The sequence below is a fragment of the Oncorhynchus nerka genome, linkage group LG9a (assembly GCF_034236695.1).
Source record: "Oncorhynchus nerka isolate Pitt River linkage group LG9a, Oner_Uvic_2.0, whole genome shotgun sequence".
In the NCBI taxonomy this organism is placed as follows: domain Eukaryota; kingdom Metazoa; phylum Chordata; class Actinopteri; order Salmoniformes; family Salmonidae; genus Oncorhynchus; species Oncorhynchus nerka.
In genome coordinates, this window is record NC_088404.1 from 6,324,516 (window position 1) to 6,344,687 (window position 20,172).

General features: G+C 43.6%; 1 protein-coding gene across 6 annotated transcripts in view; it reads right to left on the reverse strand.

Annotated features, from left to right (window-relative positions):
* Window positions 1-20,172, reverse strand: part of LOC115123518 (tight junction protein ZO-1-like) — a 224,165-nt gene that overhangs the window by 48,468 nt on the left and 155,525 nt on the right. For all 6 annotated transcript variants that reach the window (XM_065022267.1, XM_065022266.1, XM_065022265.1 and 3 more), the window contains 4 exons: window positions 9,709-9,859; window positions 4,198-4,306; window positions 1,916-2,135; window positions 326-510 (listed from right to left, as the gene is read on the reverse strand). In XM_065022267.1, coding sequence (XP_064878339.1) covers window positions 326-510; window positions 1,916-2,135; window positions 4,198-4,306; window positions 9,709-9,859 — 665 coding nt within the window. The remainder of the gene's footprint in view (window positions 1-325; window positions 511-1,915; window positions 2,136-4,197; window positions 4,307-9,708; window positions 9,860-20,172) is intronic.

Sequence of the window (20,172 nt, forward strand, 5' to 3'; positions counted from 1 at the left end):
CTGAGGGAGAAGGAGCTAGGGAGGAAGGGCTGAGAGAGGAGGGGCTAGGGAGGAGGGGCTGAAGAGGAGGGGCTGAGGGAGAAGGGACTAGAGAGGAGGGGCTGTGGGAGAAGGGGCTGAGGGAGGAGGGGCTGAGGGAGGAGGGGCTAGAGAGAGGAGGGGCTAGGGAGGAGGAGCTGAGGGAGGAGGGGCTAGGGAGGAGGAGCTGAGGGAGGAGGGGCTAGGGAGGAGGAGCTGAGGGAGGAGGGGCTGAGGGAGGAGGCTTTATGTTTTTTAGCACAGATAAGCGTTTATAATGTGTTATTACAAGGCAAGTCATCCTCACCTTCTCTAAGCACCACTCTCTCGTATGCGGGGAACTTGGACTGGACGGGCTGGGCCGACAGGTCCTCTCTGCTCTTCCTCAGGTTCCTCTTGGAGCTCCTCAGGCCCCTGAACCTCCAGAAGTCTGCCCTGTCGCCCCCAGCTGTCTTGGGGAGACTGTACTGCACGCTGGACAGCTGCTCCGCTCTGGAGACAGATAGAGGAGAGGGAGTTGGATAACTAACTAACCCGATAACTAACCCTAACCCAGCTGTCTTGGGGAGGCTGTACAGCACGCTGGAGAGCTGCTCCACTCTGGAGACAGATAGAGGAGAGGGAGTTGGATAACTAACTAACCCGATAACTAACCCGATAACTAACTCGATAACTAACCCTAACCCTGCTGTCTTGGGGAGGCTGTATTTCACGCCCAGAGTGGAGAGAAGTGTGTTATTATGTTTTTCTCTGTAAAAGAGAATGAGATTCTGTCTCCCGAGTGGTGCAGTGGTTTAAGGCAGGCCAGGCTCTGTCGTAGCCGGCCGTGACTGGTAGGTCCATGGGGCGGCGCACAATTGGCCCAGCGTCGTCCGGGTTAGGGGAGGGTTTGGCCCAGCGTCGTCTGGGTTAGGGGAGGGTTTGGCCCAGCATCGTCTGGGTTAGGGGAGGGTTTGGCCCAGCATCGTCCAGGTTAGGGGAGGGTTTGGCCCAGCGTCGTCTGGGTTAAGGGAAGGGTTTGGCCCAGCGTCGTCTGGGTTAGGGGAGGGTTTGGCCCAGCGTCGTCCGGGTTAGGGGAGGGTTTGAGGGAGGAGGAGCTAGAGAGGGGCTGAGGGAGGAGGGGCTGTGGGAGGAGGGGCTGAGGGAGGAGGGGCTGAGGGAGGAGGGGAGGGAGGAGGGGCTAGGGAGGAGGGGCTAGTGGGCATTGTGTCAAGAAGCAGTGCGGCTTGGCAGGGTCGTGCTTCGGAGGACGCACGGCTCTCGACCTTTGCCTCTCCCAAGTCCATACGGGAGTTGCAGCGATGAGACAAGACTGTAACTACCAATTGGATACGACGAAATTGGGGGAGAAAAAGGGGTACAAAAAAAATAGTATTTAAAAAAAATGAGAACGAGATTTAGTTCTCTGTATAACTCAGAGGATGAAGGTCTATTGATTGAAATGTTGTTGAAAAATATGCATTTTTGGGGAATCAAAATCACCAGTGTGCTGGAGTTGTTTTTCTATTCAGAACAAGAGAATGAGAGGGACAGACAGAGTTCTTGGTAGAGACACCTCTGTAGAGGGCTTTCACGTGTCTGTGACACTGTCCAGTAAACTTGGCAAACGTCAATACTGCCAACACAGAGGCACTTACATGGCAATGATAATCATAACAAATGTGGTTAAAGCTACGAGATGACAACGTGACGTTGTTCTGATGACTCGTGACCCGTGTGAATCTTCCCCTTTTATTTTTACACATCTAAAATATGCAGAACAATAAATATAATAAATAATAATAAACAAAACTGATTTCTGTGAAAACTCAACCTCATTATGGCTTGCTGATAAACACCCAGAGAGGAGCCAAAATGGACAGGACTGAAGAGAAGACGGAAATAGTGTCATCATCACCTGTTCTTGTTAGGTATGATGCCTCTCTCCACTTCCTGATGGTTCTTCCCTATGCGGATGGCCAGCCAGGAGCCCAGCTTCCCGTTGTAAAGGGTGTCCACCACTCTGAACACCTCTCCCTTGTTGAAGCTCAGGCCGTACGGAGACTCCTTCTCATACTCAAAGTGGGTCCGGATGTAGAACGAGTCGCCCACATCAGACTCCACGATCCGCCGGTACACTGGACCAGAACACAGACTGAGTTTGAGTATCAGAGTTGGAGACAGAGAGTTGAGAGACAGAGAGTTGAAAGACAAAGTTAAGAGAGAGACAGAGAGTTAAGAGAGAGAGAGAGAGTTAAGAGAAAGACAGAGAGTTGAGAGAGAGAGTTACGAGAGAGACCGAGTTAGAGTTAGAGACAGAGAGTTAAGAGAGAGACCGAGTTAGAGTTAGAGACAAGAGTTAGAGACAGAGAGTTAAGAGAGAGACCGAGTTAGTTAGAGACAAGAGTTAGAGACAGAGAGTTAAGAGAGAGTTAGAGACAGAGTTAGAGACAGAGTTAGAGACAGAGTCAGAGTCAAGAGTTAGAGACAGAGTCAGAGACAAGAGTTAGAGACAGAGTCAGAGACAGAGTCAGACAGAGTTAGAGACAGAGTCAGACAGAGACAAGAGTTAGAGACAGAGTCAGAGACAGAGTTAGAGACAGAGTCAGACAGAGTTAGAGACAGAGTCAGACAGAGTCAGAGACAGAGTTAGAGACAGAGTCAGACAGAGACAGAGTTAGAGACAGACAGAAAGGAGAGCAGAGCAGACAATAGAGATACATCTCAGATGATGGAAGTTCAACTGGTCCCAATTTGCTTCCCACCATTACCTTGGCCTGCAGATCTGTATGGTGGAAGCTTCACCACCATTACCTTGGCCCTAATTATTTGATGATTGCAGATCTGTATGGTGGAAGCTTCACCACTAAACTGATTGTACCTGTCGGAACCATCAGATAAACTGATTGTACCTGTCGGAACCTTCAAATAAACTGATTGTACCTATCGGAACCTTCAGATAAACTGATTGTACCTATCGGAACCTTCAGATAAACTGATTGGAACCTTCAGATAAACTGATTGTACCTATCGGAACCTTCAGATAAACTGATTGTACCTATCGGGAAACCTTCAGATAAACTGATTGTACCTATCGGAACCTTCAGATAAACTGATTGTACCTATCGGAACCTTCAGATAAACTGATTGTACCTATCGGAACCTTCAGATAAACTGATTGTACCTATCGGAACCTTCAGATAAACTGATTGTACCTATCGGAACCTTCAGATAAACTGATTGTACCTCAGATAAACTGATTGGAACCTTCAGATAAACTGATTGTACCTCGGAACCTTCGGATTGTACCCGGAACCTTCAGATAAACTGATTGTACCTATCGGAACCTTCAGATAAACCTTCAGATAAACTGATTGTACCTATCGGAACCTTCAGATAAACTGATTGTACCTCGGAAACCTTCGGAACCTTCAGATAAACTGATTGTACCTATCGGAACCTTCAGATAAACTGATTGTACCTATCGGAACCTTCAGATAAACTGATTGTACCTATCGGAACCTTCAGATAAACTGATTGGAACCTTCAGATAAACCTCGGATTGTACCTATCGGAACCTTCAGATAAACTGATTGTACCTATCGGAACCTTCAGATAAACTGATTGTACCTATCGGAACCTTCAGATAAACTGATTGTACCTATCGGAACCATCAGATAAACTGATTGTACCTATCGGAACCTTCAGATAAACTGATTGTACCTATCGGAACCTTCAGATAAACTGATTGTACCTATCGGAACCTTCAGATAAACTTCAGATAAACTGATTGTACCTATCGGAACCTTCAGATAAACTGATTGTACCTATCGGAACCTTCAGATAAACTGATTGTACCTATCGGAACCTTCAGATAAACTGATTGTACCTATCGGAACCTTCAGATCTGCAAATATTGATATATAACAGTGTTTTTCAAACCTCTCCTCAGGGATTCCCATATATATTTATTTATTTATAGCTAGCCCTGAACTAGCTCCTCACCTGATTCAAGTAGTCATCGGCTTGATGATTAGTTGACCAGTTGAATCAGGTAAGCTAGCTGTGGAATAGTTCAAATACATGGACCGTCTGGGGATCTCCGAGGAGACGTTTGAAAAACCCTGGGAGGGATGGAGTGAAAGGGACCAGTCCTCAGTCTGTGAACCATCCAGGTTCCTCTCGTCCTCCTGCACTCACCATCCTTCTTCTTCTGGGCCAGGATGGTGACCTCTTCACCTTTAGGGAGGTCAAGGAGGAACAGCACCGCCTCTTCTCGGATTATATTAGCAAAATCGACATTATTAACCTGGGAAAAGAGGAAGAAAATAGGAAGGTTGTCCAACGGTAACCACGGTAACGTTTCATATGGTCTACGTTTGTGGATTGTAGAATCTATAACAGATCACAGCACAACACATGTTGATGATGTGGGCCTTGGAAAGAACCGAGGACATATAAAGGTTTGTCCCTTGTCATGTTGAACAGGACAGTCGTGAAGAGAGCATGACAAAGCCTATTTCCCCTCAGGAAACTAAAAATATTTGGCACGGGTCCTCAGATCCTCAAAAGGTTCTACAGCTGCACCATCGAGAGCATCCTGACTGGTTGCATCACTGCCTGGTACGGCAACTGCTGGCGACCTCCAACCGCAAGGCACTCCTGATGGTAGTGTGTACGGCCCAGTACATCACTGGGGCCAAGCTTCCTGCCATCAAGGACCTCTACACCAGGCGGTGTCAGAGGAAGGCCCTACAAATTGTCAAAGACTCCAGACACTCTAGTCATAGACTGTTCTCTCTGCTACCACATGGCAAGCAGTATCTGAGAGCCACGTCTAGGTCCAAAAGGCTTCTTAACAGCTTCTACCCCCAAGCCATAAGACTCCTGAACAGCTAATCAAAGGGCTACCCAGACCCCTCTTTTACACTGCTGCTACTCTCTGTTTATAATCTATGTATAGACGCTTTAATAACTCTACCTACATGTACATATTACCTCAATTACCCCGACTAACCGGTGCCCCCTGTATATAGCCTCCACATTGACTCTGTACCGTTACCCCTGTATAGCCTCCCCCTGTATATAGCCTCCACATTGACTCTGTACCGGTACCCCCTGCATATAGCCTCCACATTGACTCTGTACCGGTCCCCCCTGTATATAGCCTCCACATTGACTCTGTACCGGTACCCCCTGTATATAGTCTCCACATTGACTCTGTACCAGTACCCCCCTGTATATAGCCTCCACATTGACTCTGTACCGGTACCCCCTGTATATAGCCTCCACATTGACTCTGTACCGGTACCCCCTGCATATAGCCTCCACATTGACTCTGTACCGGTACCCCCTGTATATAGCCTCCACATTGACTCTGTACCGGTACCCCCTGTATATAGTCTCCACATTGACTCTGTACCGGTACCCCCTGTATATAGTCTCCACATTGACTCTGTACCAGTACCCCCCTGTATATAGCCTCCACATTGACTCTGTACCGGTACCCCCTGTATATAGCTTCCACATTGACTCTGTACCGGTACCCCCTGTATATAGCCTCCACATTGACTCTGTACCGGTACCCCCTGTATATAGCCTCCACATTGACTCTGTACCGGTACCCCCTGTATATAGTCTCCACATTGACTCTGTACCGGTACCCCCTGTATATAGTCTCCACATTGACTCTGTACCGGTACCACCTGTATATAGCCTCCACATTGACTCTGTACCGGTACCCCCTGTATATAGCCTCCAAGAGAGGAGGGGGTGGAGGAGAGAGGAGGGGGTGGAAGAGGGAGGAGAGAGAGGAGGGGGTGGAGGAGGGAGGAGGAGGGAGAAGAGAGGAGGGGGTGGAGGAGGGAGGAGGGGGTGGAGGAGAGAGGAGGGGGTGGAAGAGGGAGAGAGGAGGGGGTGGAGGAGGGGGTGCACTATGAACTAAGATCCACGCCATTACACATTTTGCTCGGAGGGAGGAGTGGAGGAGTAGAAACAGGAAAATATATTTGGCTCTGAGGGAAGAAGAGAAATGGGGCAGAGAGAGAGTGAAGAGGGGGTGGAGGAGAGATGAGGGCGTGAAGGAGAGAGAGAGAGAGGGACGAGGGGGTGGAGGAAAGAGGAGAGATGAGGGCGTGAAGGAGGGGAGAGAGAGAGAGGGAGGAGGGGGTGGAGGAAAGTGGAAAGATGAGGGCGTGAAGGAGAGAGGGAGGAGAGAGAGGAGGGGGTGGAGGAGGGAGGAGAGAGGAGGGGGTGGAGGAGGGAGGAGAGAGGAGGGAGGAGGGGGTGGAGGAGGGAGGAGAAAGGAGGGTGGGGTGGAGGAGGGAGGAGAAAGGATGGGGTGGAGGAGGAAGGAGAGAGGAGGGGGTGGAGGAGGGAGGAGAGAGGAGGGGGTGGAGGAGAGAGGAGAAAGGAGGGGTGGAGGAGGGAGGAGAACGGAGGGGGTGGAGGAGGGAGGAGAGAGGAGGGGGTGGAAGAGGGAGGAGAAAGGAGGGGGTGGAGGAGGGAGGAGAAAGGAGGGGGTGGAGGAGGGAGGAGAAAGGAGGGGTGGAGGAGAGAGGAGAAAGGAGGGGTGGAGGAGGGAGGAGAACGGAGGGGGTGGAGGAGGGAGGAGAGAGGAGGGGGTGGAAGAGGGAGGAGAAAGGAGGGGGTGGAGGAGGGAGGAGAGAGGAGGGGGTGGAGGAGGGAGGAGAAAGGAGGGGGTGGAGGAGGGAGGAGAAAGGAGGGGGTGGAGGAGGGAGGAGAGGGTGGAGGAGAGAGGAGGGGTGGAGAAGGAGAGAGAGGAGGGGGTGGAGGAGGGAGGAGGGGTGGAGGAGGGAGGAGAAAGGAGGGGGTGGAGGAGGGAGGAGAAAGGAGGGGGTGGAGGAGGGAGGAGAGAGGAGGGGGTGGAGGAGGGAGGAGAAAGGAGGGGGTGGAGGAGGAAGGAGAGAGGAGGGGGTGGAGGAGGGAGGAGAGAGGAGGGGGTGGAGGAGGGAGCAGGAGGGAGGGGGTGGAGGAGGGAGCGAGAGTGATCTAGAGAGACACTGTTTTTGTGTGAGCACATTGCTAGGAGACCGACTCTGAAAGAGCAGGAATCTTGGAGCAGCCGGCTGTTTCAAACCATTAAATCAACCAGCGAAGGAAAAGCTTTGGGTCTTGGCACCCTTTTCCCTTTAAAGTGCACTACTTTAGACCAGATCCCCATAGGCCCTAGACAAAAGTAGTGCACTATTTAGGGAATTGGCTTCCATTTGAGATGTAAACCAGTGGTACTGTTGGAGCATTATCCCCTGTAAATCTCTAGTCTGTTTTAGTGGATGAAACATCTCAAATCTTTTAATATTTGTTTAATCCCAGTGGCAACAATATAATATTGGATTTCTGTAGCTGATAGCATTGATTCAATTCAAGTTTATTTAACCTTAATTTAACAAAGTCAGTTAAGAACAAATTCTTATTTACAATGACGGCCTACACCCGGCCGACGCTGGGCCAATTGTGCGCCGCACTGTGGGACTCCCAATCACATCCGGATGTAATACAACCTGGATTTGAACCAGGGACTGTAGTGACGACTCTTGCACTGAGATGCAGAGCCTTTAGACCGCTGTGCCACTCTGAAACCATGAATCGTAGACACGTTAGGATACACAGCATGTTATTTTGATGAGGATCACATTGACACAGCAAACAATTATATCACAAGGTATTTACAGTAAAGCAGCAGGTAGTCTAGTGGTTAGAGTGGAGGGGTGGAAGGTAGTCTAGTGGTTAGAGTGGAGGGGTGGAAGGTAGTCTAGTGGTTAGAGTGGAGGGGTGGAAGGTAGTCTAGTGGTTAGAGTGGAGGGGTGGAAGGTAGTCTAGTGGTTAGAGTGGAAGGTAGTCTAGTGGTTAGAGTGGAGGGGCAGCAGGTAGCCTAGTGGTTAGAGTGGAGGGGCGGCAGGTAGCCTAGTGGGAGTGGAGGGGCGGCAGGCAGCAGTGGTTAGAGTAGCCTAGTGGTTGGTTAGCCTAGTGGTTAGAGTGGAGGGGCGGCAGGTAGCCTAGTGGTTAGAGTGGAGGGGCGGCAGGTAGTCTAGTGGTTAGAGTGGAGGGGTGGCAGGGTAGCCTAGTGGTTAGAGTGGAGGGGTGGCAGGGTAGACTAGTGGTTATAGTGGAGGGGTGGCAGGGTAGCCTAGTGGTTAGAGTGGAGGGGCGGCAGGTAGTCTAGTGGTTAGAGTGGAGGGGCGACTGGTAGCCTAGTGGTTAGAGTGGAGGGGCGGCAGGTAGCCTAGTGGTTAGAGTGGAGGGGCGGAAGGTAGCCTAGTGGTTAGAGTGGAGGGGCGGCAGGTAGCCTAGTGGTTAGAGTGGAGGGGCGGCAGGTAGCCTAGTGGTTAGAGTGGAGGGGCGGCAGGGTAGCCTAGTGGTTAGAGTGGAGGGACGGCAGGTAGCCTAGTGGTTAGAGTGGAGGGGCGGCAGGTAGCCTAGTGGTTAGAGTGGAGGGGCGGCAGGTAGCCTATTGGTTAGAGTGGAGGGGCGGAAGGTAGCCTAGTGGTTAGAGTGGAGGGCGGCAGGTAGCCTAGTGGTTAGAGTGGAGGGGCGGCAGGTAGCCTAGTGGTAGCCTGGTGCCTAGTGGTTAGAGTGGAGGGATGGCAGGTAGCCTAGTGGTTAGAGTGGAGGGGCGGCAGGTAGCCTAGTGGTTAGAGTGGAGGGGCGGCAGGCCTAGTGGTTAGAGTGGTAGTGGTTAGAGTGGAGGGGCGGCAGGTAGCCTAGTGGTTAGAGTGGGAGTGGAGGGCGGCAGGTAGCCTAGTGGTTAGAGTGGAGGGACGGCAGGTAGCCTAGTGGTTAGAGTGGAGGGGCGGCAGGTAGCCAGTGGTTAGAGTGGAGGGGCGGCAGGTAGTGGTTAGAGTGGAGGGCGGCAGGTAGCCTAGTGGTTAGAGTGGAGGGGCGGCAGGTAGCCTAGTGGTTAGAGTGGAGGGGCGGCAGGTAGCCTAGTGGTTAGAGTGGAGGGGTGGCAGGGTAGCCTAATGGTTAGAGTGGAGGGGCGGCAGGTAGCCTAGTGGTTAGAGTGGAGGGGCGGCAGGTAGCCTAGTGGTCAGAGCTTTGAACTAGTAACTGAAAGGTTGCTACATCGAATCCCCAAGCTGACAAGGTAAAAAGCTGTAGTTCTGCCCCTGAACAAGGCAGTTAACCCACTGTTCCCCTGAACAAGGCAGTTAACCCACTGTTCCCCTGAACGAGGCAGTTAACCCACTGTTCCCCTGAACGAGGCTGTTAACCCACTGTTCCCCTGAACAAGGCAGTTAACCCACTGTTCCCCTGAACAAGGCAGTTAACCCACTGTTCACCTGAACGAGGCAGTTAACCCACTGTTCCCCTGAACAAGGCAGTTAACCCCATTGTTCCCCTGAACAAGGCAGTTAACCCACTGTTCCCCTGAACAAGGCAGTTAACCCACTGTTCTCCTGAACAAGGCAGTTAACCCACTGTTCACCTGAACAAGGCAGTTAACCCACTGTTCCCCTGAACAAGGCAGTTAACCCACTTTTCCCTGGTAGGCTGTCATTGTAAATAATAATTTGTTCTTATCTGACTTGCCTAGTTAAATAAAAATAAAGTGAGCACATACATGCGTACGTGATCCCTGTGGAAATTGAACCGACAACCTTAGTGTTTCTGTAGTGAGTGTGTCGTTGCCGTAGCGAGTGAGTCGTTGCAGTAGCGGAAGTGTGTAGTTGCTGGTGTATCCTGTCTCACCCTGAGAATTTGGTCCCCCTCCTCCAGACCCTCCTTAGCTGCTGGGCTGTCCTCCAGGACTCCTGCTACGAAGATGCCCACGTCGTTCCCCCCGGCCAGCCTCAGACCCACACTCTCCCCCTTCTTAAACTTCACCAGCTTCATACTCGGCCTGAGGAATGAGGACACAGGGTGGGATGGGGACAGAGGAAAGACAGTTATAGATGACCCACTCGGTGATATTTACCTTGTGTCACCCATAGAAATAGTCTTTCTAGAATGGCTATTCCCATTCAAGTCAATGGTCGAAGGGGCTTTGTCCCTTCTAGGAATTATATTTGTTTGATGTCCCCTGCCAAAGATCATTGAAGTTAAAACATTATTTTGTCGTAATATTGAGCAGGACGGGAGGTTGGAGGTACCGTAGGATACTGTTAGATACTTCTACATACCATAGGATACTGTTAGACTTCTACATATCGTAGGATACTGTTAGACTTCTACATATCGTAGGATACTGTTAGAGACAGGTTAATAGATACTTCTACATACCGTAGGATACTGTTAGAGACTTCTACATATCGTAGGATACTGTTAGAGACTTCTACATACCGTAGGATACTGTTAGACTTCTACATATCGTAGGATACTGTTAGAGACTTCTACATACCGTAGGATACTGTTATATACTTCTACATACCGTAGGATACTGTTAGAGACTTCTACATACCGTAGGATACTGTTAGATACTTCTACATACCGTAGGATACTGTTAGAGACTTCTACATACCGTAGGATACTGTTAGACTTCTACATATCGTAGGATACTGTTAGAGACTTCTACATACCGTAGGATACTGTTAGATACTTCTACATACCGTAGGATACTGTTAGATACTTCTACATACCATAGTATACTGTTAGATACTTCTACATACCGTAGGATACTGTTAGAGACTTCTACATACATTAGGATACTGTTAGACTTCTACATACCGTAGGATACTGTTAGAGACTTCTACATACCGTAGGATACTGTTAGACTTCTACATATCGTAGGATACTGTTAGAGACAGGTTAATAGATACTTCTACATATCGTAGGATACTGTTAGATACTTCTACATACCGTAGGATACTGTTAGAGACAGGTTAATAGATACTTCTACATACCGTAGGATACTGTTAGACTTCTACATATCATAGGATACTGTTAGAGACAGGTTAATAGATGCTTCTACATATCGTAGGATACTGTTAGATACTTCTACATACCGTAGGATACTGTTAGAGACAGGTTAATAGATACTTCTACATACCGTAGGATACTGTTAGACTTCTACATATCATAGGATACTGTTAGAGACAGGTTAATAGATACTTCTACATATCGTAGGATACTGTTAGACTTCTACATATCATAGGATACTGTTAGAGACAGGTTAATAGATACTTCTACATATCGTAGGATACTGTTAGATACTTCTACATACCGTAGGATACTGTTAGAGACAGGTTAATAGATACTTCTACATACCGTAGGATACTGTTAGACTTCTACATATCATAGGATACTGTTAGAGACAGGTTAATAGATACTTCTACATACTGTAGGATACTGTTAGAGACTTCTACATACCGTAGGATACTGTTAGACTTCTACATATCATAGGATACTGTTAGAGACAGGTGAATAGATACTTCTACATACCGTAGGATACTGTTAGAGACAGGTTAATAGATACTTCTACATACCGTATGATACTGTTAGACTTCTACATATCGTAGGATACTGTTAGAGACTTCTACATACTGTAGGATACTGTTAGAGACTTCTACATATCGTAGGATACTGTTAGAGACAGGTGAATAGATACTTCTACATACCGTAGGATACTGTTAGAGACTTCTACATACCGTAGGATACTGTTAGAGACTTCTACATATCGTAGGATACTGTTAGAGACAGGTGAATAGATACTTCTACATACCGTAGGATACTGTTAGAGACAGGTGAATAGAGACTTCTACATACCGTAGGATACTGTTAGAGAATTCTATATACCATAGGATACTGGTAGAGAATTCTATATACCATAGGATACTGTTAGATACTTCTACATACCGTAGGATACTGTTAGATACTTCTACATACTGTAGGATACTGTTAGAGACAGGTTAATAGATACTTCTACATACCGTAGGATACTGTTAGACTTCTACATATCATAGGATACTGTTAGAGACAGGTTAATAGATACTTCTACATATCGTAGGATACTGTTAGATACTTCTACATACCGTAGGATACTGTTAGAGACAGGTTAATAGATACTTCTACATACCGTAGGATACTGTTAGTCTTCTACATATCATAGGATACTGTTAGAGACAGGTTAATAGATACTTCTACATACTGTAGGATACTGTTAGAGACTTCTACATACCGTAGGATACTGTTAGACTTCTACATATCATAGGATACTGTTAGAGACAGGTGAATAGATACTTCTACATACCGTAGGATACTGTTAGAGACAGGTTAATAGATACTTCTACATACCGTAGGATACTGTTAGACTTCTACATATCGAGGATACTGTTAGAGACTTCTACATACTGTAGGATACTGTTAGAGACTTCTACATATCGTAGGATACTGTTAGAGACAGGTGAATAGATACTTCTACATACCGTAGGATACTGTTAGAGACTTCTACATACCGTAGGATACTGTTAGAGACTTCTACATATCGTAGGATACTGTTAGAGACAGGTGAATAGATACTTCTACATACCGTAGGATACTGTTAGAGACAGGTGAATAGAGACTTCTACATACCATAGGATACTGTTAGAGAATTCTATATACCATAGGATACTGGTAGAGAATTCTATATACCATAGGATACTGTTAGATACTTCTACATACCGTAGGATACTGTTAGATACTTCTACATACTGTAGGATACTGTTAGAGACAGGTTAATAGATACTTCTACATACCGTAGGATACTGTTAGAGACTTCTACATACCGTAGGATACTGTTAGAGACTTCTACATACAGTAGGATACTGTTAGATACTTCTACATACCGTAGGATACTGTTAGATACTTCTACATACTGTAGGATACTGTTAGAGACTTCTACATACCGTAGGATACTGTTAGAGACTTCTACATACTGTAGGATACTGTTAGAGACTTCTAAATGCTGTAGGATACTGTTAGATACTTCTACATACCGTAGGATACTGTTAGAGACTTCTACATACTGTAGGATACTGTTAGATACTTCTACATACCGTAGGATACTGTTAGAGACAGGTTAATAGATACTTCTACATACTGTAGGATACTGTTAGAGACAGGTGAATAGATACTTCTACATACCGTAGGATACTGTTAGAGACTTCTACATACTGTAGGATACTGTTCGATACTTCTACATAGTGTAGGATACTGTTAGATACTTCTACATACTGTAGGATACTGTTAGATACTTCTACATATCATAGGATACTGTTAGAGACAGGTTAATAGATGCTTCTACATATCGTAGGATACTGTTAGATACTTCTACATACCGTAGGATACTGTTAGAGACAGGTTAATAGATACTTCTACATACCGTAGGATACTGTTAGACTTCTACATATCATAGGATACTGTTAGAGACAGGTTAATAGATACTTCTACATATCATAGGATACTGTTAGACTTCTACATATCATAGGATACTGTTAGAGACAGGTTAATAGATACTTCTACATATCGTAGGATACTGTTAGATACTTCTACATACCGTAGGATACTGTTAGAGACAGGTTAATAGATACTTCTACATACCGTAGGATACTGTTAGACTTCTACATATCATAGGATACTGTTAGAGACAGGTTAATAGATACTTCTACATACTGTAGGATACTGTTAGAGACTTCTACATACCGTAGGATACTGTTAGACTTCTACATATCATAGGATACTGTTAGAGACAGGTGAATAGATACTTCTACATACCGTAGGATACTGTTAGAGACAGGTTAATAGATACTTCTACATACCGTAGGATACTGTTAGACTTCTACATATCGTAGGATACTGTTAGAGACTTCTACATACTGTAGGATACTGTTAGAGACTTCTACATATCGTAGGATACTGTTAGAGACAGGTGAATAGATACTTCTACATACCGTAGGATACTGTTAGAGACTTCTACATACCGTAGGATACTGTTAGAGACTTCTACATATCGTAGGATACTGTTAGAGACAGGTGAATAGATACTTCTACATACCGTAGGATACTGTTAGAGACAGGTGAATAGAGACTTCTACATACCGTAGGATACTGTTAGAGAATTCTATATACCATAGGATACTGGTAGAGAATTCTATATACCATAGGATACTGTTAGATACTTCTACATACCGTAGGATACTGTTAGATACTTCTACATACTGTAGGATACTGTTAGAGACAGGTTAATAGATACTTCTACATACCGTAGGATACTGTTAGAGACTTCTACATACCGTAGGATACTGTTAGAGACTTCTACATACAGTAGGATACTGTTAGATACTTCTACATACAGTAGGATACTGTTAGATACTTCTACATACCGTAGGATACTGTTAGAGACAGGTTAATAGATACTTCTACATACTGTAGGATACTGTTAGAGACAGGTGAATAGATACTTCTACATACCGTAGGATACTGTTAGAGACTTCTACATATCGTAGGATACTGTTAGACTTCTACATATCATAGGATACTGTTAGAGACAGGTTAATAGATACTTCTACATATCGTAGGATACTGTTAGATACTTCTACATACCGTAGGATACTGTTAGAGACAGATTAATAGATACTTCTACATACCGTAGGATACTGTTAGACTTCTACATACCGTAGGATACTGTTAGAGACTTCTACATACTGTAGGATACTGTTAGAGACTTCTAAATGCTGTAGGATACTGTTAGATACTTCTACATACCGTAGGATACTGTTAGAGACAGGTTAATAGATACTTCTACATACCGTAGGATACTGTTAGACTTCTACATATCGTAGGATACTGTTAGAGACTTCTACATACTGTAGGATACTGTTAGAGACTTCTACATATCGTAGGATACTGTTAGAGACAGGTGAATAGATACTTCTACATACCGTAGGATACTGTTAGAGACTTCTACATACCGTAGGATACTGTTAGAGACTTCTACATATCGTAGGATACTGTTAGAGACAGGTGAATAGATACTTCTACATACCGTAGGATACTGTTAGAGACAGGTGAATAGAGACTTCTACATACCATAGGATACTGTTAGAGAATTCTATATACCATAGGATACTGGTAGAGAATTCTATATACCATAGGATACTGTTAGATACTTCTACATACCGTAGGATACTGTTAGATACTTCTACATACTGTAGGATACTGTTAGAGACAGGTTAATAGATACTTCTACATACCGTAGGATACTGTTAGAGACTTCTACATACCGTAGGATACTGTTAGAGACTTCTACATACAGTAGGATACTGTTAGATACTTCTACATACCGTAGGATACTGTTAGATACTTCTACATACTGTAGGATACTGTTAGAGACTTCTACATACCGTAGGATACTGTTAGAGACTTCTACATACTGTAGGATACTGTTAGAGACTTCTAAATGCTGTAGGATACTGTTAGATACTTCTACATACCGTAGGATACTGTTAGAGACTTCTACATACTGTAGGATACTGTTAGATACTTCTACATACCGTAGGATACTGTTAGAGACAGGTTAATAGATACTTCTACATACTGTAGGATACTGTTAGAGACAGGTGAATAGATACTTCTACATACCGTAGGATACTGTTAGAGACTTCTACATACTGTAGGATACTGTTCGATACTTCTACATAGTGTAGGATACTGTTAGATACTTCTACATACTGTAGGATACTATTAGATACTTCTACATATCATAGGATACTGTTAGAGACAGGTTAATAGATGCTTCTACATATCGTAGGATACTGTTAGATACTTCTACATACCGTAGGATACTGTTAGAGACAGGTTAATAGATACTTCTACATACCGTAGGATACTGTTAGACTTCTACATATCATAGGATACTGTTAGAGACAGGTTAATAGATACTTCTACATATCGTAGGATACTGTTAGACTTCTACATATCATAGGATACTGTTAGAGACAGGTTAATAGATACTTCTACATATCGTAGGATACTGTTAGATACTTCTACATACCGTAGGATACTGTTAGAGACAGGTTAATAGATACTTCTACATACCGTAGGATACTGTTAGACTTCTACATATCATAGGATACTGTTAGAGACAGGTTAATAGATACTTCTACATACTGTAGGATACTGTTAGAGACTTCTACATACCGTAGGATACTGTTAGACTTCTACATATCATAGGATACTGTTAGAGACAGGTGAATAGATACTTCTACATACCGTAGGATACTGTTAGAGACAGGTTAATAGATACTTCTACATACCGTAGGATACTGTTAGACTTCTACATATCGTAGGATACTGTTAGAGACTTCTACATACTGTAGGATACTGTTAGAGACTTCTACATATCGTAGGATACTGTTAGAGACAGGTGAATAGATACTTCTACATACCGTAGGATACTGTTAGAGACTTCTACATACCGTAGGATACTGTTAGAGACTTCTACATATCGTAGGATACTGTTAGAGACAGGTGAATAGATACTTCTACATACCGTAGGATACTGTTAGAGACAGGTGAATAGAGACTTCTACATACCGTAGGATACTGTTAGAGAATTCTATATACCATAGGATACTGGTAGAGAATTCTATATACCATAGGATACTGTTAGATACTTCTACATACCGTAGGATACTGTTAGATACTTCTACATACTGTAGGATACTGTTAGAGACAGGTTAATAGATACTTCTACATACCGTAGGATACTGTTAGAGACTTCTACATACCGTAGGATACTGTTAGAGACTTCTACATACAGTAGGATACTGTTAGATACTTCTACATACAGTAGGATACTGTTAGATACTTCTACATACCGTAGGATACTGTTAGAGACAGGTTAATAGATACTTCTACATACTGTAGGATACTGTTAGAGACAGGTGAATAGATACTTCTACATACCGTAGGATACTGTTAGAGACATATCGTAGGATACTGTTAGACTTCTACATATCATAGGATACTGTTAGAGACAGGTTAATAGATACTTCTACATATCGTAGGATACTGTTAGATACTTCTACATACCGTAGGATACTGTTAGAGACAGGTTAATAGATACTTCTACATACCGTAGGATACTGTTAGACTTCTACATACCGTAGGATACTGTTAGAGACTTCTACATACTGTAGGATACTGTTAGAGACTTCTAAATGCTGTAGGATACTGTTAGATACTTCTACATACCGTAGGATACTGTTAGAGACAGGTTAATAGATACTTCTACATACCGTAGGATACTGTTAGACTTCTACATATCATAGGATACTGTTAGAGACAGGTTAATAGATACTTCTATATATGTAGGATACTGTTAGATACTTCTACATACCGTAGGATACTGTTAGAGACAGGTTAATAGATACTTCTACATACCGTAGGATACTGTTAGTCTTCTACATATCATAGGATACTGTTAGAGACAGGTTAATAGATACTTCTACATACTGTAGGATACTGTTAGAGACTTCTACATACCGTAGGATACTGTTAGACTTCTACATATCATAGGATACTGTTAGAGACAGGTGAATAGATACTTCTACATACCGTAGGATACTGTTAGAGACAGGTTAATAGATACTTCTACATACCGTAGGATACTGTTAGACTTCTACATATCGTAGGATACTGTTAGAGACTTCTACATACTGTAGGATACTGTTAGAGACTTCTACATATCGTAGGATACTGTTAGAGACAGGTGAATAGATACTTCTACATACCGTAGGATACTGTTAGAGACTTCTACATACCGTAGGATACTGTTAGAGACTTCTACATATCGTAGGATACTGTTAGAGACAGGTGAATAGATACTTCTACATACCGTAGGATACTGTTAGAGACAGGTGAATAGAGACTTCTACATACCATAGGATACTGTTAGAGAATTCTATATACCATAGGATACTGGTAGAGAATTCTATATACCATAGGATACTGTTAGATACTTCTACATACCGTAGGATACTGTTAGATACTTCTACATACTGTAGGATACTGTTAGAGACAGGTTAATAGATACTTCTACATACCGTAGGATACTGTTAGAGACTTCTACATACCGTAGGATACTGTTAGAGACTTCTACATACAGTAGGATACTGTTAGATACTTCTACATACCGTAGGATACTGTTAGATACTTCTACATACTGTAGGATACTGTTAGAGACTTCTACATACCGTAGGATACTGTTAGAGACTTCTACATACTGTAGGATACTGTTAGAGACTTCTAAATGCTGTAGGATACTGTTAGATACTTCTACATACCGTAGGATACTGTTAGAGACTTCTACATACTGTAGGATACTGTTAGATACTTCTACATACCGTAGGATACTGTTAGAGACAGGTTAATAGATACTTCTACATACTGTAGGATACTGTTAGAGACAGGTGAATAGATACTTCTACATACCGTAGGATACTGTTAGAGACTTCTACATACTGTAGGATACTGTTCGATACTTCTACATAGTGTAGGATACTGTTAGATACTTCTACATACTGTAGGATACTGTTAGATACTTCTACATATCATAGGATACTGTTAGAGACAGGTTAATAGATGCTTCTACATATCGTAGGATACTGTTAGATACTTCTACATACCGTAGGATACTGTTAGAGACAGGTTAATAGATACTTCTACATACCGTAGGATACTGTTAGACTTCTACATATCATAGGATACTGTTAGAGACAGGTTAATAGATACTTCTACATATCGTAGGATACTGTTAGACTTCTACATATCATAGGATACTGTTAGAGACAGGTTAATAGATACTTCTACATATCGTAGGATACTGTTAGATACTTCTACATACCGTAGGATACTGTTAGAGACAGGTTAATAGATACTTCTACATACCGTAGGATACTGTTAGACTTCTACATATCATAGGATACTGTTAGAGACAGGTTAATAGATACTTCTACATACTGTAGGATACTGTTAGAGACTTCTACATACCGTAGGATACTGTTAGACTTCTACATATCATAGGATACTGTTAGAGACAGGTGAATAGATACTTCTACATACCGTAGGATACTGTTAGAGACAGGTTAATAGATACTTCTACATACCGTAGGATACTGTTAGACTTCTACATATCGTAGGATACTGTTAGAGACTTCTACATACTGTAGGATACTGTTAGAGACTTCTACATATCGTAGGATACTGTTAGAGACAGGTGAATAGATACTTCTACATACCGTAGGATACTGTTAGAGACTTCTACATACCGTAGGATACTGTTAGAGACTTCTACATATCGTAGGATACTGTTAGAGACAGGTGAATAGATACTTCTACATACCGTAGGATACTGTTAGAGACAGGTGAATAGAGACTTCTACATACCGTAGGATACTGTTAGAGAATTCTATATACCATAGGATACTGGTAGAGAATTCTATATACCATAGGATACTGTTAGATACTTCTACATACCGTAGGATACTGTTAGATACTTCTACATACTGTAGGATACTGTTAGAGACAGGTTAATAGATACTTCTACATACCGTAGGATACTGTTAGAGACTTCTACATACCGTAGGATACTGTTAGAGACTTCTACATACAGTAGGATACTGTTAGATACTTACATACAGTAGGATACTGTTAGATACTTCTACATACCGTAGGATACTGTTAGAGACAGGTTAATAGATACTTCTACATACTGTAGGATACTGTTAGAGACAGGTGAATAGATACTTCTACATACCGTAGGATACTGTTAGAGACTTCTACATATCGTAGGATACTGTTAGACTTCTACATATCATAGGATACTGTTAGAGACAGGTTAATAGATACTTCTACATATCGAGGATACTGTTAGATACTTCTACATACCGTAGGATACTGTTAGAGACAGGTTAATAGATACTTCTACATACCGTGAGATACTGTTAGACTTCATACCGTAGGATACTGTTAGAGACTTCTACATACTGTAGGATACTGTTAGAGACTTCTAAATGCTGTAGGATACTGTTAGATACTTCTACATACCGTAGGATACTGTTAGAGACAGGTTAATAGATACTTCTACATACCGTAGGATACTGTTAGACTTCTACATATCATAGGATACTGTTAGAGACAGGTTAATAGATACTTCTACATATCGTAGGATACTGT